A 23,489-nucleotide genomic window follows, 5' to 3' on the forward strand; every position below is an offset into this window, starting at 1 on the left:
AGTTAAAACAGGGACAACAGAGAGCCAGTACTTCTGATGGTGCTGCTAATGCCAACTATGTTGGTATATCCAAATTCTTTAAATCACCTGCATGTTTTTTTTAAATCGACAGTCATTCATAGATACTGGATAGTGGTGCTTCAGAGCATATGTCTTATAACAAAAAATTCTTTTCTGATCTCAAACCTTTAATCAAGCCTAGAATAGTCAATCTTCCTAATTCTCAGAAAGTATTAGTTACTCATTATGGATCAATAGCTCTTTTCTCTAATATGGTATTATACAATGTGATATATATACCTTCTTTTAAGTACAATCTACTATCTGTGCACAAATTATGTAAGCAGCTTCGTAACCCACTATTTTTTACTTCTACTTCTTATTTTCTACAGGGCCCTTCACTAGAGAGACCTCGGGAGATTGATAAGGAGAGAAGTGGACTTTATATTCTTCAATCATGGCCAACAACAACCATTTCAAAGAGTTTTTACATTCCAATAGTAGTTTTGTATCTAGAAAGAAATTCAATGAAAGACAATATGTTCCAGTTTTACATTCTTGTTTCAGTTCTTCAGATCCCTATGAAAAAGAAAAACTGTGGCACTATAGACTAGCCCACATTTCTTTGAGTAATATGAGAAATATATCTACTATTCTTGTTTCTTCTTGTTCAAACTTTTCTGTGCCTTGTGTTGTTTGTCTTATGGCTAGACAGTCCAAACTCCCTTTTCCCACAAAGAAAGTTTTTGAGCTAATTCACATAGACACATGGGGTACCTATAACAACCAAACTTATGATGGTTACAAAACTTTCTTACAATTGTTGATGACTACAGTAGATGAACATGGACTTATCTACTGAGTACAAAATCAAATGCATTTCTAGTCCTCAAATCATTTTTAGATATGGTAGAAAGATAGTTCAATACCAAAGTTAAGATAATAAGATCAGACAATGCTTTTGAATTGCGGAGTGGTAGTTTGCAGTCTAATTATTTTTCTTCACAAGGAATAGTGAATCAGACTACTTGTGTAGCTTCTCCACAACAGAATGGGGTTGTGGAGAGGAAACACAAGTATCTTTTAGAGACATCTAGAACCCTGCTTTTCCAATCACATTTGCTTATTGCTTATTGGGGGGTATTGTGTTCTAACTGCTACAAACCTGATAAATATATTTTCTTCCAAGGTTCTTTATTATAAAACACCCCATGAGATCCCTTTCAAGTCCAAACCTAGTTATTTTAATCTGAGGTATTTTGGTTGTCTATGTTTTGTTTTCACTCTCTCAAATCACAAAAAAAAATTCCAACCAAGGGCTATACCTTGTGTTTTCTTGGGTTATCCACATGGAAAGAAGGGGTACACAGTTCTCAACCTTAGGACTCTAAAGCCTTTTGTTTCTAGGGATGTTGTCTTTCGTGAAGAATTTTTTTCTTTTTCCTCTATCAAATCCAATGAGTTAGTTGATTCCTTTTTACCTACTGCACCAATGACTAGTTCTCCTAGTTTTTCCTCTGATTTATCTCAACTTGCTACTGAACATTCATACCTGCCTAATGTAGATGCACTTGTGCCATATTTTTTCTGATTTTTCACCTTCCAGTCCTACACCATCTTCTTCTCCTGTCACTCACTCCCCTATTCCTACTGCCTCACCTTCAGCTAGTGAACCTATTTTGGACAGTATTATTAGAAAATCCTCAAGGCCACATAATTCCCCTCCTTACCTCAAGGACTACATTTGCAATGCTATTCAATTGACTGATATAAGTAGTTCTTGTTTTCTTTCACCTGTCACAACTTCTAGTTTTTCTTTCAATGATCTGTTTACATCCAACCAACATTTCCTCAATTCCCTTTCCACTATCCAGGAACCAACTAGCTATACCTAAGCAGCCCATTACCCAGGTTGGCAGGAAGCAATGGAAAGAGAGATTGAGGCACTTGAGCTCAATCACATCTGAGAAGTCATGGAGTTACCCCCTAGTAGAATGGCCTTACTCTGTAAGTGGGTGTATAAAGTGAAGCATAACTCTGATGGGAGAGTGGAAAGGCTCAAATCTAGGGTTATAGTTAGAGGGGATATTCAAAAGGAAGGGATAGACTTCAATGAAATATTTTTCCTAGTGGTGAAAATGACTACCATTAGATGTATTCTAGCTACAACAGTTAAGAGAGGTTGGGGAATTTTTTAGTTAGATATGAATAATGCATTTCTGTATGGGGATTTAAATGAAGAGGTGTACATGAAATTTTCAGTTGGGTTCGCACCTCCCTCTCTTACATATGTTTGCAAGTTAAGGAAGTCACTTTATGTGTTTCGTCAAGCATCCCGACATCGGTATGCTAAACTAACAACGGCCTTTAATTTTAAAGGTTTTTCCCATTCTTTAAATGATTATTCCCTATTTTTTAAAAGGTTTGACTCTTATAATCTCTATAGTGGCTGTTTATGTCGATGACATACTCTTGACATGAAATAATTTAGATGAGTTAAATGCTTTGAAAATATTTTTACATTAGAAATTCAGAATAAATAATTTAGGGAACTTACATTATTTTCTTGGAATGGAAATTCTGCGTGAATTTGAGGGACTAATTTTGACTCAGCAAAAATTCACCCTTGATTTGTTGCTGGTATTTTATTGCCTTCACAAACAGTCTGTCTCTTGCCCAATTGATCCCACCGTCAAATTGTTGGCTAAATCTAGTGCTCCTAACAAAGACCCGACTTTGTATCGATATTTGCTGGGCAAATTGAACTATTTGATCCATACAAGGTCGGACCTTTCCTTCACTGTGCAACATCTGAGCCAATATATGCATGATCCACGGGTTCCTCACATGCAAGCATCCCTTCGTGTCCTTCGATATTTATCAAAGGATCCTGGTCTTGGCTTGTTTATGTTTTCTTCCCCTTCGTATCAATTGTTGGATTTCCGTGACTCTAATTGGGGAACGTGCCCAGAATCACATAAATCTATCAATGGTTTCTACATATCGCTGGGATCTTCTCTTATTTACTGGAAATCCAAGAAACAAACCTCAATTTCTCTCAGCTCTGCAAAAGCTGAGTATCGCTCCATGCAACGTGTAGTAGCTGAGCTCACCTGGTTAGTCAGTCTCTTTGATGATTTGTCTATTCCTATATCTCTTCCAGTTTCTGTTCACTCTGACAGCCAAGCCACGATTCACATAGCTAAAACCCCCATCTTTCACGAAAGAACGAAGCACGTGGAGCTTGTCATTTTGCTCGTCAGCAGTTTATGGCAGGTTTGATTTCTCTCTCATTTGTTCGCTCCTCTTCTCAGCTCGCCGATTTATTCATAAAACCACTTACTGGCCCGTTTTATCATCGATTGTTAGGCAAGTTGGGAGTACTTTCATCCCTCTCCAACTTGAGAAGGGGTGTTGGTGATGAAAATGGCAACAATGGAGTTTCTCAAATCAATCTCGAAGGTTCTAAGAAAGGAAAGGGATTAGGTTAGATTTGGACCAAAGTATGTGTTATGTTTGAAGGATGTTATCTCTGAACCATATAACATATTGGTTGGAAAGTTTTGGGCTCCAACTATCTTATTCGTTTTGGGCTTTTCGTCTTGGGTCTATGAGAAGGTTGTAGAAAGAAGATTCATAATTTAGGTTGTAAATATTATTTTTTGCTTATCATCTGTATTTATCTTCTAGTTTGTTATATCTAAGCTAATAGTTGAGGTACACATAGCATAGGCGGTTCCTTTTAAATTCCACTCTTGTTGTATATAAACACAATCTGTACAGTGCAGAATCATTCAATACAAAAAAGAGAATTTTCTCAATCAATTTTCTTCCTATTTCGTCACTTTCTTTTAATTTTAAGCTCAATCCAGTTTATTTGTTTCTTATGTGTAAATATGTACTTTTTGAAATTTTGCTTCTATTAATTGTTTTGCAGCAGCATCTGGATGATAAACATTTAAGTAGACTCTTGGAAGCTGATGGAATTATGGGTGGTGCTCATCAAAATGATTCTAAGAGCTCCACTGGTGCTCCCAAGTAACAAGTGTAGCTTGAAGTTGAATACACAATGCATAAGGTAAAATTTTTGTGGAGCTTAATTAAACTGTTTTGTAATTGTACTCGATGCTAGACGAGGTGACAAATAACTAATCGTGGAGAAAGTACTTGCATTTCACGTAATTGGAAGGCCTTCTTGTTATAAAGTTATTACATGTACAAGTTGGAGTAGTACTAGGCAACCAACTACAGAGCACTGAAAAACTGTCTAGCAATTGCAATGCTCTACTAGATATTTCGACACTTGATTGAATTTTAAGCTAAGGATTATCAAAGACCTACGATCTTGGTTAATCACTTGGATAATCTTTAATGAAGATAGCTTGGATATTCAACATGAGCTCTAGTATTTCTTGGTGGTATTTAAAGGAGGGCAAATGGCTTTTAATATTTTGCAGTATCTGAAACAATCTAAATAACAACTCACAAATAATAGAACTAACTGATATTCTTGAACTTCTCAAACAAAATTACAATAGCCTAGTAATGAAAATTACAACAGATAGTAAGGAACCCACGGATAATGAAAGGAGAAGAATGGGGATGAGAACATAGTTAACAAAAGGAGGTGAGAAGATAGAAACTTTCTGCAACAAAATAGCCTGCCTCAGTAAAGCCTACTACTGACTACTTATAACTAACTTTGACCCTTCACATGCTTCTTGGCACATGCCTCTCTACACATTTTCTTTTCCCAGCCTCAACAACAAAATCCGCTAACTTTCTCGAGGGAATTTTCAACAGTGGCAGCAGGTTGATTATTCTTATCCTCCGTGGATGCCAAGGTGTCGCCTATGTCATCAGTAGTATTCATAACAATACTCCCTTCCTACGTAAGAACCTTGTCCTCAAGGTTCAGTAGACCTGGACCTTCATTACTGGGAGGGATGAAATCAGTGAGTTGCAAAGGCGTAACTTGTTGAGCAGGTTCACCAATACAATACTTAAGCATATAGACATGGAAGACATGGTGGATTCGAGATGCGTCCGGCAATTCCAGCTTGTACGCCACCTGGACAATGCGCTTAAGAACGTGAAAAGGCCCAAAGTAACGCCTGCCCAGTTTGGGGTGTTGCAGCATACACACTGAATTTTGACGATAAGGCTTAAACTTGACAAACACCCAGTCCCTTTCGGAAAATTCAAGTTCAGTACGATGTTTGTCAGCCAAATTCTTCATACAAGGCTGTGCCTTAAGAATATTTAGCTTAAGCAAGGCTAGAATTTTGTCCATGTCCACAAAGTATGCTTCAACTAGCTCACTGGGGCTGCTACCTAGTATGTATCGAGCTATAGGAGCAGGATCTCATCCATAAAGTGCCTTGAAGGGAGACATACCCACGGAGGTCTGATATGCCGTGTTGTACCAATATTTCACCCACAGTAACATGGCGACCTAATTGTGTGGTGTATTAGCAATGTAACAATGGAGGTACTTCTCGACACACTTGTTAATATCTTCAGATTGTCCGTCAGTCTGAGGGTGGTACACCGTACTTATGGTCAATGACGTGCCTTGAAAATGGTTGATTTCATGCCAAAGAGCATGTAGAAACCTTGGATCTCGATCAGTAACAATGGTTTTGGGGGGTCCATGGAGACGAACGACCCCAATAAAAATGCTTCAACAACAGTTCTTGCGGAGAAGGTTGAAGGCAAAAGAATAAATTGGCCATACTTTGTTAAGCGATCAACTACAGTTAGAATGGTAGACTTTCCCTTGGAGGTAGGCAGACAAGTAATAAAATCCATTGCAATATCTTCAAAAACCATGTCAGAAATTGGTAATGGTTACAACAAGCCTGCCGGATGGTGATGTAAATCTTTCATCTGTTGGCAGGTTTGGAAAGAAGCCACAAAACTCTTAATATCTAGCCTCATGTGCTTCCAAAATAAATTAGAGGCCACACGATGGTAGGTTCGAGTCACCCCAGTGTGTCCCCCAATAAAAGTGTCGTGAAACTCATGGAGCAAAGATTGGCGCAATGGAGAATCACGGGGGATATTGCAGCATAATGATGGATAAATCTCCTATAATAACCCGCAAGTCCAAGAAAACTTCGAACCTCCTTAGCATTCTTAGGAATAGCCCATTGTTGAATGGCTGTAATTTTGGTCGGATCCACACTAAGACCTTTATCTGATATCACGTGACCTAGGTAATCCACATAAGTTTGCCCAAACAAGCATTTGGTACACTTCGCCACCAGTTGATGTTGTCGTAACACAAGCAAAACAGAGCGCAAATGGCTAAGGTGCTCTTCCTAGGACGGACTATACACGAGAATATCATTAAAAAATACTAATACAAAATGATGTAGGTAAGGTCTGAATACCTCATTCATAGTTTCCTGGAATGTAGATGAGGCATTAGACAAGCCGAACGACATAACACGATGTTCATAATGCCTATCATATGTGTGAAATGTAGTTTTAGCGACATCATCCAACCTGACTCTAATATGATGATAACTGGATAGCAAGTCAAGCTTCGAAAAATAAATTACCCCGTGCAACTCATCAAACAATTCATCGATTGAGGGAATTGGAAATCTATCCCGGACAGTGATAGAATTAAGAGCCCTGTAGTCTACGTAAAGCATCCATGTGCCGTCCTTCTTACGAACCAACAATATCGGGGATGTGAATGGACTTGTGATAGACCTGATAACCCCATCATTGAGCATATCAGTGACTAATTGCTCCATAATTTGCTTCTAAAAATAAGGGTAACGGTATGGCTTGACATCAACTAGTTCAGCCCTTAGATTCAAATATATAGCATGGTCCTGCGGTTGGGGTAGGGGAAATACTTGAGGCTTTTGAAACACAACAGCAAATTCTACTAGAATACCAATCAATTCTTGATCCTGTGACTCTGTGTGATTTGAATCATCATGTACTAATTGCAAGCAATAATATAAAGAGACTGCATCAATGGAAGCATACTTTAATAGGTTGTGTAATTGAACGGGATGTGCTGCATTCAGGCTATCACCCTTCCTACTTATAGTTGACCCATGCCATGTGAATTCAAAGAGACGCTCAACATAATCTGTTACCACCCTGTCCAGTGTGGAGAGCCATGAAACAACGAGAACTATATCCACACCATGCATAGGTAACTCATACAGATCAAGGATGAGACTACATCCTTGAATTGCGAGCGGAACTTGGCGAACAACTCCCTCACACCGTAATTGTTGTCTACTTCCCATCATAACAGAGAAACTTGAAACATTTTCAACAGTTAGTTGAAGAAATTTAGATACACGTGTTTGAATAAAATTGTGATCACTTCCGCTGTCTACTAGAACTTGGACTGGATATCCATTCACATATCCCAGGAATCGAAGTTTGGATGAAGAATTACCTCCTGCCAGTACGTGATACGATATAGCGGACTGCTCTTGAACTTCTAGTATCTGTAATTCTTCCGCCAAGAGATCATCAGAGACTAATTGCTCCGGTAAGATAGGCTCAATATCGGAACCATCAGTGAGAAGAAGCAACTGAGGTCGGGACTTGCACTTGTGGCCGGTAGTGTATTTTTCCTCACAATAATAACACAACCCACTCTCATGTCGACTTTGAATCTCTGCATGTGTGAGGCGTTTGAGAGGTGGACGAGCCAAGCCTTGTGGAATCGATGTGACTGGAACGAAGGGTGCAGAGGAGTTTTGATTAGGGCTGGGCAACAGAGGAGCCGCTTTGTTGGCGAAAGCGGGTTGGACCGGACCTTTCTCTGCAGGGATTCTACGCTCGTGGATGTAGGCCTGTATAAGGGAATCCTCAAAAGTTTTGGGCTGGTGGCTCAGTACCAAATTTTTAATATCCTCCCTAAGCCCATAAATAAAGAGCTTCACCATCAACTATTCTGAGATGTCATCAATCTCATTAGAGGTTGCTTCAAACCTGCCCAGTAATTCTATCATGGTGGTGACCTGCCGGAGTTTTTATAACCTTCCCTCCACCGACTCGAGTCCCTTTTGCTTAAAGAGAATCCTCACTTTCTCTGCCAAATGCGGCCAATCCACCAGTAATTTGTTTCGGAATAACCAATGATACCATTCGAGAGCTTCGTCGTCGAGATAGAATGATGCCATGGTCAACTATTGATCGGTCTCAATTCGATAGAAATATAAATAGCGTTCTTCTTGGAATATCCAAGCCTCTGGATTTTCACTATGGAATCGACCGAATTCCACCGATGCTAGTTTGTGCCGGAGGATGACGGTCCCTGATACATATTCCAGTCGAGCGGTCTCCATTGCTGGATCTCGCAACTTAATTTATTCCGGAGTTTTATGTGCCATGACCTCCATTAGTAGCTCACGTATCTCCGTCATTTCCTTGGACAACAAATCCTTCACTTCCCTAATTGAATCCTAAATAAAATCATCTATGAATGCTTTGAGTAATTGTTGGTCCTCCATATTGAAAGACCACTGGATGAAAGCACAAATGAAATAATCTAAATAACAACTCACAAATAATAGAACTAGTTGATAGTCTTGAACTTCTCAAACAAAATTACAATAGCCTAATAATGGAAATTGCAACATATAGTAAGGAACCCACAGATAATGAAAGGAGAAGAATGGGGATGAGAAAAGAGTTAACAGAAGGAGGTGAGAAGATAGAAACTTTCAGCAACAAAATAGCCTGCCTTAGTAAAGCCTACTACTGAATACTTATAACTAACTTTGGTCCTTCACATGCTGCTTGGAACATTCCTCTCTACTCGTTTTATTTTCCCAGTCTCAACAATAAAATCCGCTAACTTTCTAGAGAGAATTTTTACACGCTCGCTCTTCTTGATAGCAGTGGCAGTATGTTGATTATTCTTGTCCTCCGTGGCTGCCAAGGTGTCACCTATGTCATCAATAATATTCATAACAATATCTTTATTAAGTTTTTTGTCTTACTGGAAAAGGAAAAGGGAGACTTAAAGATGATGTTTATTGTCTGTTCTTCATCCCACATTTTGTAACGACCCGGCCGGTCGTTTTGATAGTTATGGCCTCGTTTTCACCATTTCTATTTTCTTTTGTACTTCTCAGCTATATTATGATATATCGGGTTGGTTGGTTTGGGTCCAGAAAGAATTCGGAGTAAAATGAAACACTTAGTCTCATAATTGAAAATGTTAAGTTAGAAAAGTGACAGGATGTGGACTTATGTGTAAACGACCTCGGATTTGAATTTTGATGATTCCGTAGTAGAATTAGGCTTGAAATACCGACAGTTGAATTTTTGGGAAGTTTGACCGGGTGTTGACTTTTTGATATCGGGGGTCGAAATCCAATTCTGAAAATTTGAATACCTCCGTTATGTCATTTATGACTTGTGTGCAAAATTTGAGGTCAATCGAACTTTTTTTGATAGGTTCCGGCGTCGTTTGTAGAAATTGGAAGTTTCAAAGTTCATTAGGCTTGAATTGGGGTATGATTCATGGTTTTAGCATTGTTTGATGTGATTTGAGGGCTCGACTAAGTTCGTATGATGTTTTAGTACATGTTGGTGTATTTGGTTAAGGTCCCGAGGATCTCGGGTGAGTTTCTGATGGTTAATGGATCAAATTCGGACTTAGAAGAAATTTGGGAAAATTCTGTCTTCTGGTGTAATCGCACCTGCGATATATTGGCCGCAGATGCGGCTCATGTTGCGCAGAAGAGCTTGCGCAAAAGAGGGAGGACGGGCGCAAGTGCGGGCAGACATGCAAGTGCGATGGAATTTTCCGCACCTGCAAAGGCGCAGATGCGGTCCAAGGCTCGCAGAAGCGGGGGCAGCTGGGCTAAGTGATTTCCGCAGATGCGATGTTTCACCGCAGAAGAGGGACCGCAGGTGTGAAAGCACTAGGCAGTGTACAAAACAGAAGGGTCCGAGAAATTTTATCATTTTTTATATTCCCAAAAGCGGGTGAGATGATTTTTTAGCGAGATATCATGGGAAATCTTGAGGTAAGTCACTTGTAATCATTTCTACTCTATAATATTGAATTATAATTGAATAATCCGACTAGATTACATATTTTTCAGGTGTAAATCGGGAATTTAGGCCTAGGGATTTGGAAATAAGATTGGATGATTTGGAGGTCGAGTTGATGTTAGATTTTGGTAAATTTGGTATGGTTAGACTCGTGGTTGAATAGGCTTTCGGATTTTGTAACTTTTGTCGGGTTCCGAGACATGGGCCCCACGGGCAATTTTGAGCTAAATTTCGAATTTTGTTGGAAAATTTGCATTTTCTTATGGAATTAATTTCAATAAATTTTATTGACTGAAACGAATTATTTGTGACTAGATTCGAGGCATTCGGAGGCCGATTTATGAGGTAAAGGCATAGCAGAGTGAAGAATTTTACGCTCTGAGGTAAGTAACAGTTTTAAATCTGGTCCTGAGGGTATGAAACCCCATATTTTTGTGTCATGTGATTATTTTGGAGGTGACGCACATGCTAGGTAACAGGCGTGTGGGCGTGCACCGAAAGGATTGTGACTTGGTACGTCCCGTGAAACTGTGAAGTTGAATAACTTGTTATTAGCTATATGCTCTCTATGTGTTGTGTAAATTTGACTGTAAGTCATGTTAGAAACCATGTTTAGGCTATATGTTGGTTCTGTTGGGACCCACAGAGGTCGTGTACACATTGAACTATCTGCTTAATTATTGTCTTGTTCACAGTCACAGTTTACTTGATTATTTTCTCCCAGTCTCTATTGTTCATTATTGATGCATCATATCATTGTTGTTTGGGCTGATTTCATGATTTTTGAGAGCCCGGGAGACTGCAAAGATTTATGACTGAGCGAGGCCGAGGGCCTGATTGTGAGATATTATGTTATAGCACGTGAGTTGTCCGTGTAGATCCTTATATTATATTATAGCATGTGAGTTGTCCGTGCGGATCCAAATATTATACTATAGCACATGAGTTGTCCGTGCAACACGTGAGTTATCCTTGCGAGATATTATAGCACGTGAGTTGTCTATGCGGATTATAGCGCTTGGGCTGTAGGAGCCCCTCCGGAGTCTGAGTACCCCTAGTGAGCACAGGTACCCATTGAGTGTGATTGTTGAGGTCTGAGAGCCGAGTGGTTGAGTTGTTGTGACGAATGGAGTGATTGTTGACCTGAGATGATGTACTTGCTTTGCATTTATTGTTGCACTTAGCTTCTATCTGTCATTGTTGTGAAAGTTTCTGCAAGATTTTATTATCCGGATTATATGAACTTGAACTATATAAAATTGATTAGACTTAAATTGCTGGATTTGGAAGCATGTCTATTCTTTACTGGAATTACTGAAAGTGAATTATAACTGTGTAGGTCTTCACTATCTTCAGTTCCTTATTTATTATTGTTACTTGCTGAGTTGGTTGTACTCATACTACACCCTGCACTTCTTGTGCAGATCCAGGTGTTTCTGGACATATCGGGTATTGATTCTTTCGAGCAGTTTCTTTTTCGGAGATTTTGGGGTAGCTGCCGTATTTCACAGACCTCGCCTCTCCTTCCCTATCTCTTTGTTTACTGTATTAGGTCTCAGACTATTATAGATAGTATTTTCTAGACTTGTATTCATATTAGATACTAATGTACTCAGTGACACCGGGTTTTGGGAGTGTTTATATAAGTATTTATGAATTTTCTTCCGCTGAATTTAACCATTATGTTTTTAAACTTAAATGATACGGGAGTTTATCGAGAGTGTCGGCTTGCCTAGTATCGAGATAGGCGCCATCACGACGGATGAGATTTTGGGTCGTGACAAGTTGGTATTAGAGCTCTAGGTAACATAGGTCTCACGAGTCATGAACAGGTTTAGTAGAGTCTTGCGGATCTGTACGGAGACGTCTGTACGTATCTTTGAGAGACTGCCAAACCCTTAGGAAAATTTCACTTTCTTGTATTCTATCGTGGGGAATTGATTCTTCTTGAAACATAACTCTTTGAATTCCTTCCACTCATTTCGTATGCGTATATGAGCGCTCGGTATTAGTTGTGCGTCGCCGACTTGTGATTCTATGAATGAGGTTCAAGAGGTGTATTATGTGTTTTGGTGGTGGGCCAGTCTGGAGGACTTGAGGCCAAGTTTAGACCGCAGCTTAGGCTCGGTAGCTTCAGTTGTAATCTGTACATTTGGACTCATATGTTCGGTAATGTCCTTACGAGTGGAATTTGTGGCTGGTGATTCAGAATGTTCATGAAAAACTTAACAAAAGACTTCGAGAAGTCTGGCGGGTTAACAATGTGAGATTTTGGTAATTGAGAAGGAGAAATCCTTGCGTGTTCTAATTTTATATAATTGCAGCTTAAAGCTAAGTGGGGGAGCTTGCTATTGATGATTTGATTTCATGGTTATGTATTAAATTTTAGTTTTGGTACTAGGCATACTTGTGGATTAGTTATAACTTGCAGAGGTTGAGACCGAGGATGACTCGAGTAAAGAAATTCTTGAATGCAGGTTATATTGCACTTTATGAGTATATGAAAATCATGGGGTGATCGATTTGTTATTGTTGGATGTAGTACGCATGAAGTATGAATTTGATTGATGACGTTAAGGCAGGGTTACTTCTTTAAGTGTGGTCAAGCTAAGGGAACACGTGTCTTTCGACCCATTCGGGCGGGGCAATTTAGATTTGAGCAGAGTGGAGGACTCTTTAGAAGGTTCTAATGGGTTCAAGATTTATATATAGCAAACGAGAATTTCTCCAGACTTGTGTATGGATAAAATCTGAGATTTGCATTTGATGGTGCTTGGACTTACGAAAATTTTGTATGACAATGGATTCTACATTTTAGTATAGGGAAGGTAAGAAGAACAATTTTAAATTCGCATAAGGTATTTTCAGAGTGAGTGTTGCTGTTGGGGTATTTATGAAGGTGCTTAAGAAGAATACAACGGCTTAAGGGCCGTAGGGCATTGTGATTCTATGCTACAGTTTGTGGGGTGAGTTGTGGCTAAATATCGTGGCGATTTAGCAAAGATAAGTATCAAGCTGAAGACAAATTCGGAAGGGACTCGAAGAAATAGGACAACATGGTAATAGATATGATCGGTTCTTTTGGGTGCTTATGATGTGGGGGGTTTCTACAGGTGCTTTGTGGCAATACTCTTGGATTTGGCGACCTGCGTGGCTGGGTTGATTTAGATATATTCGGTTCTAATAGCTTGGTTGTGTGCAAATGGGTTTTGAAGAGTTCTCAATGGTTTTTACCATGGTTCGAGGAGTATATTTCCTGCCGGCGTGAGGAATATGTTGCGTATTGGGATTTTCTCCGGGAGGAGATCAAATGAAAGGTTTCTGATTAATCGAGTATGTATTCTGCTTGTGACTCAGTGTGATTATGAGATTCTTGTACTCTTCACAGGATGGCATGGTAGACGCGGTCTATTGTGTGAGATTGAGATTTACAGGTGCAAGGTCACAGTTCAGTTTTGAAGGGAAGGACATAAATTTGTAGGCAACATGGACGGTTTCAGATGACTAGGTAAATGATATTACTAATCGGTATGGCCTGATGAAAGTATACATTTCAAAAGGGGCAATGTGTTTTGATTCATGGATAATTCATTGGTATTGCGGCACTCTCCTGGTTGATCGACTGCTGATATTCAAATTTTTCTATATGGCATGAGAGAATTATAGAAGTATTTCTCGTGGGATGATCGTGTATGAAAGATGTGTTAGACATTCGGCAGTGGAGTTGGGATCATATATGGTGATTCGTGTGTTCTATAGATTTGGAGACTGTGAGTTCTTAGGAGCAGATTATTTCATGGATATGGATTATGAAGTCATGGCCGAAGCTAGCCAGATGATAGTATGTGTTATGATTCAGTCATTATTGACTTTCAGAGGATTATTTATCTATTTGTGGGAGACCGGAGTTGATTTGGGGTCCATTGGCAAGTCTAATTAGGGTATGTATTCTACACCGAGTCTGACTGGTTGGCTCCATACTGCTATTATTGAGTGATGTGCCATTCAGTTGATGTTGAACTTATTCGTGGTCTGAAATGATCTGTGAGTTACTCTTCTATGCTACAAGAAGTTGTGTTTCATTGGTTATATGCACACATGGTGCAGATCTATTGGGGGCCTTATGGCAGAATTTGAGCGAGATGAGTATTTGGGTATTGCATGATCGATTGAGTATTGGTTATGTTCTTTCAGGCTTTGTGTGGCATTTTTGTCATTTTCCTCTCCGTCGTTATTGATTTTGAGCAGGGTGGCTCGAGGTAGATAATATGGACCAACATTTGGATGGGGGCATGCATTGCAGCAGAGTTATGTTAAGGTATAAACCTTGCGTTAGAATCGTGTGATGGTTCTTCGGTGTGATGGGTTTTCAGCATTTCTTTGTGGCGGTACTTGTTTATCTAGCGAGGCAGTTCTCTCATTTGAGTCATTTTCCATGACTAAATATATTTGAATTATTGCGTATTGGCGCATGGATGGCACAGTTTGTGGCTTTGAGTTATATTGGTATGGCATGTCTGTGGGATAGTTATGTTTAATAATATAAGGTCATTGGACCCAGAATGGGTACTGTCAGATTTGATTTCGGTATATTTGGGAAGATAACATTGAAAGTCGGCTAAGAAAGGGATTATGGTTCTGGTTGGGGCGAGAGAGCTCCATGACGTGCTGATCTGATAAGAGATTATGAGATTTTGCGTGTTTAATACTATTACTTGGTTGATTTTGGAGTAGTTACTGTTATCAGGAATGGTGCCACGAGCATGCGAGTTGTGTAAAATATTAGTTGATTATATCCGAGGTTATAATTATGAATCCATGCAGCTCGTTCAGTCTTATACAGTGTGTGGATGTGAGATTCGGGTCTTGAAAAGAATTCTGGATGTTAGAAATTTGGCTCCAAGGTTTTAGGGCTAAGGTTAAATTAATGATCTTCAATTGTGTTGTGCTGTCAGATCTATGGAATAGGGTGGCGTGGGATCACCCCCGGGTACGTGCATGGTAAGATGGAATAGTAATTTGATGGTCTGGAAACAACTCCTAGCACGTTCGAGGACGAATGCATGTTTAAGTGGGGGAGGAAGTAACGACACGGCCGGTCGTTTTGAGAGTTATAGCCTCGTTTTCCCCATTTATGCTTCCTTTGTGCTTCTCAACTATATTATGATATATCGAGTTGGTTGGTTCGGGTCCGGAAAGAATTCAGAGTGAAATGAGACACTTAGTCTCATAATTGAAAATGTTAAGATAGAAAAGTGACAGGATGTGGATTTATGTGTAAACGATATCGGATTTGAATTTTGATGATTCCAATAGCTCCGTATGGTGATTTCGGACTTAGGAGCGTGCCTAGAAAATTATTTGGAGGTCCGTAGTGGAATTAGGCTTGAAATGTCGAAAGTTGAATTTTGGGGAAGTTTGACCGGGGGGTTGTCTTTTTGTCGAAATCCAATTCTGAAAATTTGAATACCTCCGTTATGTCATTTATGACTTGTGTGAAAAATTTGAGGTCAATCGGATTTGATTTGATAGGTTCCGGCATCATTTGTAGAAATTGGAAGTTTCAAAGTTCATTAGGCTTGAATTGGGATATGATTCGTGGTTTTAGCACTGTTTGATGTGATTTGAGGGCTCAACTAAGTTTGTATGATGTTTTAGGACATGTTGATGTATTTGATTAAGGTCCCGAGGGTCTCGGGTGAGTTTCGGATGGTTAACAGATCAAATTCGGACTTCGAAGAAATCTGGAAAAATTTTGTCTTCTGGTGTAATCGCACCTGCGAGATATTGGCCGCAGGTGCGATGCCGCATGTGCGGCTCATGTTGCGCAGAAGCGGGAGGACGGGCGCAGGTGCTGGCAGGCGCGCAACTGCAATAGAATTTTCCGCACCTGCGAAGGCGCAGATGCGGTCCAAGGCTCGCAGAAGCGGAGGCAGCTAGGCTAAGTGATTTCCAGAGATGCGAAAAATATGGCCGCAGGTGCGAAAGCACTAGGCAGTGTACAAAATAGAAGGGTTCGAGAAATTGTATCATTTTTGACATTTCCAAAAGCGGGTGAGGCGATAAATCATGGGAAATCTTGAGGTAAGTCACTTGTAATCATTTCTACTCCATAATATTGAATTATCATCGAATAATCCGACTAGATTACGTATTTTTGAGGTGTAAATCGAGAATTTGGGCCTAGGGATTTGGAAATAAGATTGGATGATTTGGAGGTCGAGTTGATGTCGGATTTTGGTAAAATTGGTATGGTTAGACTCGTGGTTGAATAGGCTTTCGGATTTTTTTAACTTTTATCGGGTTCAGAGATGTGGGCCCCACAGGCAATTTTGAGCTAAATTTCGGATTTTGTTGGAAAAATTGCATTTTCTTATGGAATTAATTCCAATAAATTTTATTTACTGAAACAAATTATTTGTGACTAGATTCGAGGCATTCAGAGGCCGATTTTCGAGGCAAAGGCATAGCAGAGTAAAGAATTTCACGCTCTGAGATAAGTAAGAGTTTTAAATCTGGCCTTGAGGGTATGAAACCCCGGATTTTTGTGTCATGTGATTACTTTGGAGGTGACGTACATGCTAGGTGATGGGCGTGTGGGTGTACACCGAGGGGATTATGACTTGGTCCGTCCCGTGAAACTGTAAAGTTGAATAACTTGTTGTTAGCTATATGCTCTCTATGTGTTATGTAAATTTGACTGTAAGTCATGTTAGAAACCATGTTTGGGCTATATGTTGGTTCTGTTGGGACCCACAGAGGTCGTGTACACGTTGAACTATCTGCTTAATTGTTGTCTTGTATTTAGTCACAATTTACTTGATTATTTTTTCCCAGTCTCTATTGTTCATTACTGATGCATCATATCATTGTTGTTTGGGCTAATTTCATGATTTTTGAGAGCCTGAGAGATTGGAGAGATTTGTGATTGATCGAGGCCGAGGTCCTGATTGTGAGAGATTATGTTGTAGCACGTGAGTTATCCGTGCGGATCCTTATATTATATTATAGCACGTGAGTTGTCCGTGCAGCACGTGAGTTATCCGTATGGATCTAGATATTATACTATAGCACGTGAGTTATCCGTGCGGGATATTATAGCACATGAGTTGTCCGTACAGATTATAGCGCTTGGGCTGTAGGAGCCCTTCCGGAGTTTGAACACCCCTAGTGAGCGCGGGTACCCATTGAGTGTGAGTGCTGAGGGTTGAGAGCCGAGTGGTTGAGTTGTTGTGACGAGTGGAGTGACTGTTGCCCTGAGAGGCCATTCTTGCTTTGCATTTGTTGTTGCACTTAGCTGCTATCTGTCATTGTTGTGAAATTTTCTGAAAGATTTTATTATTCGGATTATATGAATTTGAACTGTATAAAATTGATTTGACTTAAACTGTTGGATTTGGAAGCATGTCTATTCTTTGCTGGAATTACCGAAAGTGAATTATAACTGTGTAACTTGTCACTATCTTCAGTTCCTTATTTATTATTATTACTTGTTGAGTTGGTTGTACTCATACTACACCCTGCACTTTATGTGCAGATCCAGGTGTTTCTGGACATAGTGGGTGTTGATTCTTTCACGCAGTTGCTTTTCCAGAGATTTTGAGGTAGCTGCCGTGTTTCACAGATCTTGCCTCTCCTTCCCTATCTCTTTGTTTACTGTATTTGGTCTCAGACTATTATAGACCATATTTTTCAGACTTGTATTCATATTAGATGCTCATGTACTCAGTGACACCGGGTTTTGAGAGTTTTTATATAAGTATATATGAATTTTCTTCTTCTGAATTTAATCATTATGTTTTTAAACTTAAAAGATACAGGAGTTTATCGAGAGTGTCGGCTTGCGTATCGAGATAGGCACCATCACGACGGGTGAGATTTTGGGTTGTGACACATTTGGCTCTCTACTTTCTTAGAAATGGAATGAAATATCATGACTTGATTTTAGATTTATGATCCTGCTATGGTTAGTCTAAGATAAATATTATTTGGTTGGAAAATGTTTCTGATTCCTTATGCTCTTTTCCCCCTTGATTTGGTAATTTTCCTTTTACTCCACACCCTAATCCTTCTCTCCCAAGGGCAATAGTAGTTTGCCACTTTATCTCCCTTGTTGATTAACCATTAGGTGGAGCGTCTCCCTTCCTTTTCAATTCCAGTTCATATTACACTTGATGTGGGTAACGTTCCTTAGTCAAAAACCTTTCTCTACACAGTTGCCTATAGTTGTGGGACACAACATTTGATAATGGATAGAACCGGATACTTGGAGCCGAGAGGTAGGGATAAAATTTAGCTGGTATTCTATGATTACAATAGGTGTATGGGTCTTGAGTCAATGAGATACTGGTTTCAATCCGACGTTACCCCATTAGCAATAGTCCTCTCAGTACTCTATGTTCTGACTGCTAAATATTTACTCAGCTTATCTGTACAATCATTTTAATTCTTGAGTTTAGTAATTTTTTTAGGTAAGCAGATTCTTGAGCTTAGTACTTGTTCAACGTAGTGCTGGATGATGTAGATGCGGTTTTTGTTAATGATTTTGCACTGAAAATATTGTAGATTAGGCAACTAATTTAAGTTGAGAATGTATCTGTCCTATCTTCTTCTTCTTCTTTCTCTTGTTTTTTCTTTCTTTTTAAAAAAAAATATATATTTTAATGTAGTATTATTGATATGGTGGAACAAACCATGTGTACGAGAAGAGTACCAAAATGTAGAGAACCTATGTACATGAAAATATGGATCTTTATAACGGTACTTGATCATCTATACCCACAGGGACTTCGTGGGTGCTCCAAAACTCAAGCGATAATAGGAATCAAGTCCTAAGCTGTACAAAGTCATGTTCCTCCCCTTCGAAGGTCTCTTGTTCCTCTCTCTGTATCCACTTTCCGCTGCAAACGGTATTTTCTCCTCTTCTATGTTTTTTCTTCTGGGTTGTCGGATAGTTTCTTACTGAATATGTTCTAATATTGATCCAATTAGTTTTTCTATCATAAAGAATCGAGAATAGTTTTCTTTTGTACATTTTATTGTGATGTGTTAAAACTCATAGCTAGAATTGTATGATTACCTGAGGGGTACCCTAATTGCAATATGTTACTGGTTTCAATCTAATATTATCCTTTTAAAAGTGGCCCTCTGATCACTCCGTCTTTGGGTTGTCTAAATATTTACCCACCCTCTAATCTACACGATCATTTTGTTTCTGGAGTCTAAAACTTGCTTAATGTAGTCCTGAATGATGTGGATGCAGGTTTCGTCAATGAGCTTACCTTGTAAATAAAGGAGACTATGATAGCCAGACAACTAACTTACGTCGCTGAAATTGAGGTTGATCTATCTTGCTCTTTCAGGAATGCAAGAAGCTGTAGGATAATGAATTTGAAAAGCAACCCTTTCCTTGGCGCACGTGCCCATTTGATGTTAGTTTGAGAATGTTATGGCTAGAGTTGATTCGTTAGCTAGCTAATTATTCTTATGTTTTGATAGAGTTTAATGCCCCATTTGTTGGAATAAATTAGATAATTGTTCTTTGAATGGTGTATTTTCAGGTTTTGAAGTTGTGTGAGAACTTTGGAATTGGAGAAAATAAAAAATGGGTAAGAAGATATCACTTTAGAGAAACGATTGGAAAAACGTTGAAGCATAAAGACTTTTAGGTAGACCGTTGGACGCGGTTGCTCTAACCGTTGGACACGGTTCAAGAGAAGCTTTAAGGGTTGAAGAAATGAAGTTTCTGGAATTCGTTACGGTTCAGCTGCATCTCACGGTTGACCTCACGGTTGGCCCGACAAGGTAATTTTGTCCACTTTTGGGACTTAGTATAAATAGCTGTTTTAAGTCATTCTAGGGCATCTTTTTGGCTAGAATACTTTGTGTAGCAACTTTTGGGATTCTTCTTTGAGGAATTTGGGGGTGACTTCACCATTGTTCTATACAATCTTTCTGTCCTCTTTAGCTATTATGTTTAGATTTTTATCTCTTTTTGTATTTTTCTTCCTTAATATGTCTAGCTAAGTTTATTAAGCTAGGATTGTGAACCCTAAGCGTGGTTATATTTTTGGGTTATTAATATTAGTTCTATATTTGATTAAACTTTGTGTTATCTAATTACTTCATGCTTTATTGATTGATTATGTGGTTGCAAACACCAAATCCATGCCTATTTTGCTTGTTCTAACTTGGAAGAGTGGAACTTAGCTTAGGTACAAGGTAATTAGCAAGGAATTAAGTAGGTTAATCACTTGATTAATGAAATCTTACTAGGAATAGTGTGATTTTTACTTGGGCTAATCAATTGTTCATCATTGCGCCTTAGCTGACTTGGAAGAGTAACTTGGGGTAAAAACCTCTTTAAGTGTTGGAAGACATTAAGTTGGTGGAATAGAAATTGAGGCGGTAACACATTCTTAATTAACTAGAATTGAATATTTATATACCCAAAAGCATAGCCTACACGAAGGGGAAGCAATCCTAGCGCCTTTATCTTATTTGTTACAACTACATCTTTTCCCGCATTCCAAGTATTTGATAAAATTCCTAGACTAGTTTTCATAGTAAGTTTAGAAGTAATTTTAGAAGTAATTGAACAACCACTCTTTGTTTGAAGATTATATTAAAAATTATTGAGTTTGCACAAATTTAGACACTCTAACACACATCTACTCCTTGTGGGATTCGACCTCAACCTTTGTTGGGTTTATTATTGCTAACGGCCGTACTACTTTAATATAGAGTGTAGGATTGGACGTCACCGATTTTTGGCGCCGTTGCCGGGGAGTACGGTGTTCTTGTGTTACTTTGTTATTGTGTGTTTTTTTGAGTTCTTATATTTTCTACGTGATACTTTGATTCATGTGTGCTTATTGTAGGTTACCAATGGCGAACAACAATGACATTGGTGAATTTCCTCCTGGAGCCATTGATGAAGATATGGTAGATGAAGAAGTGGCTCCGGTTTAAGGAAACCTGTCACGACCCAAACCAATGGGTCACGACGGGCACCTAGTGCCTTACTCAACCGAGCACCAACGTAACGTATCTTTCATATCGTACTATCATAGGTAGATAAACCAGAAAGGTTGTCATGATATACCGACTTTTACATATGACGTACAGGCCTATAAGGCCAACATGATCCTTTATATACTCAAAACACAGGCCGATAAGGCCATACAAGTATCTATATACATGACATTTGTCTACAAGCCTCTAACAATAGATAAATATCATAAAGGTGGGGACAGGGCCCTGCCATACCAATCAATATATGTCCAAATCATACTGACCAAATAGACAACTCCGAAGCAAATGGAGTGCACCAACACCTTCCGCTGAGCTGATAGCCTACTTGGAGTACTCTCAACATATCTATCAGGACCTACGGACATGAAACACAGCGTTCCCAGAAAAAAGGGACATCGGTACAAATAAAGTACTAAGTATGCAAGGTACGAAAGCAGTATATAATAGACATGAAAGAAACATGGAGGAAAAGACTCAACCTGTAAGTCTGAATAGCTCTGTGAATCATGAAATATTTATAGTGTCATCCATATGCGTATAAATATCATATCATGCATATGTATATGCGTAGATAACATCATCAAGCCTCTGAGGGTATTCCGTCATATCATCTCGGCCACTGTGGGCAAAATCATCAACATATACTAACTGATCAGGTGGTGGTGCGTATATAACGCCATAACCTTTCTCCATATCCCATATACATATAATATACATGTATATAACGCTATCTGATCATGGATCAATGTACATGTATAAATGAATACAATGCATAATGAAGTAAGTCAATAAGATCTCTCTGATAAGCTTTATCAACTACGTATTTTTCTGAGACCCATGAACAGAAGATATAATAATAAGACACATGGGGAATCAAGAACATAGGCACCCCTAGTATTTTTAAGAATAAAGTCATTTGTGAAAGTTGCGCGTTTGCTCGTTTTGTTTGTATTATATGGAACATGCCAAAAGAAAAGAAGGGATAGCCTTAACATACCTTATTTGACGAATTTATCAAACACTTTTACTTGAGCTTGCCAAGAACAACTTTTGCTCCTTCTAAATCTTTGAACAAGAACTAAGCACTTCTTATGATAATGACATACTTCATGTTGTTGAACATATGGAGTATCATGTGTGTACATTTTTGGCTATGTTCTAAAGTAAGAGAATCCCCAACAATAGAAGGAAAGATTTCAATATTCTTTTTATATCTTAATTTGCCAAATAAGAATAACATGAAGGCTTAAGGGATATGCCTTGCACTTTCACGTGTAAACAAGGCACATCAAGTGCTATGAATCATCTAGGAACATTGGTGCCACCCTTGGACAACTTAATGCCATGTGGCAGCCCACAAATAAAATCCTTATCCACTTAATCCTATTTAATACAATAATTATTCCCACAATGGAAGTATATTGTTGCCTTGTATTATCTAATTAAGTTTATGTCTTTTATATAATGCTGTTTCCTATATTATCTATATATGGTGCTGCCATGTGTAGATAATTTAGATAAATACACATGGGTATATACTTGCACTAGTCACATACTAAAATTAGACACCATTCCATAACCTCACCTAATTTGCGCACGTACCCACCCCTTTATTCTAACAAATCCTTATCTAGTTCCACTACTAGCAATATTTATCCTTTACTAATATTAATAAAGGTCATCCCCCTTGTGCGACCTACAAAAACATATTGTCTCCTTAACATTATCCAAACACTTTTACTAATTTTTTATATAATTAATTAAACACATATATTCGATTCCGGGCATACGCCCAAGTCATTAATCATGATACGGACCTACCGGGACTGTCAAAATATGAATCCGGGTCCGTTTTCCTAAAATATTGACCGAAGTCAACTCAAATGAATGTTAAGGCAAAATTTTTATATTTTCTCAATTTTTAAAATAAAAGCTTTACGGAAAAATACTCGAATTGTGCACGCAAATCGAGAAGGAAAAAATAAGGTATTTAAGGCTTCGAAGAGCTTATTTAGGTTCTAAAACATAAGATGGCCTATTGGGTCATCATATTCTCCATCTCTAAAACAACCGTTCGTCCTCGAACGGACATAGAAAAGTACCTGGGCTGGTGAAAAGGTGGGGATATCTACTCCGCATGTCCGACTTGGACTCCCAAGTAGCTACCTCGACGGGGTGACCTCTCCACTGCACTCGGACTGAAGGATAACTCTTCGATCTCAACTGACGAACCTGTCGGGCTAGAATAGCCACCGACTCCTCCTCATAAGTCAAATCCTTGTCCAACTGGACAGAGCTGAAATCTAACACATTGGGACTGATCGCCATGATACTTTCGGAGCATGGACACATGGAACACCGGATGAGCTGCTGATAAACCTGGTGGCAACGCAAGCCTGTAAGCC

At 39.0% G+C, this 23,489-nt stretch overlaps 1 protein-coding gene across 1 annotated transcript; it reads right to left on the reverse strand.

The window, feature by feature from the left end:
• Positions 1–4,888: 4,888 nt before the first annotated feature.
• Positions 4,889–5,293, reverse strand: LOC138897884 (uncharacterized). Its single transcript, XM_070183905.1, has one exon. The coding sequence runs from the start codon at positions 5,291–5,293 to the stop codon at positions 4,889–4,891; it is 405 nt and encodes a 134-aa protein (XP_070040006.1).
• Between the last annotated feature and the right edge of the window lie 18,196 nt (positions 5,294–23,489).

Source organism: Nicotiana tomentosiformis, chromosome 8 (genome assembly GCF_000390325.3).
Source record: "Nicotiana tomentosiformis chromosome 8, ASM39032v3, whole genome shotgun sequence".
NCBI lineage: Eukaryota > Viridiplantae > Streptophyta > Magnoliopsida > Solanales > Solanaceae > Nicotiana > Nicotiana tomentosiformis.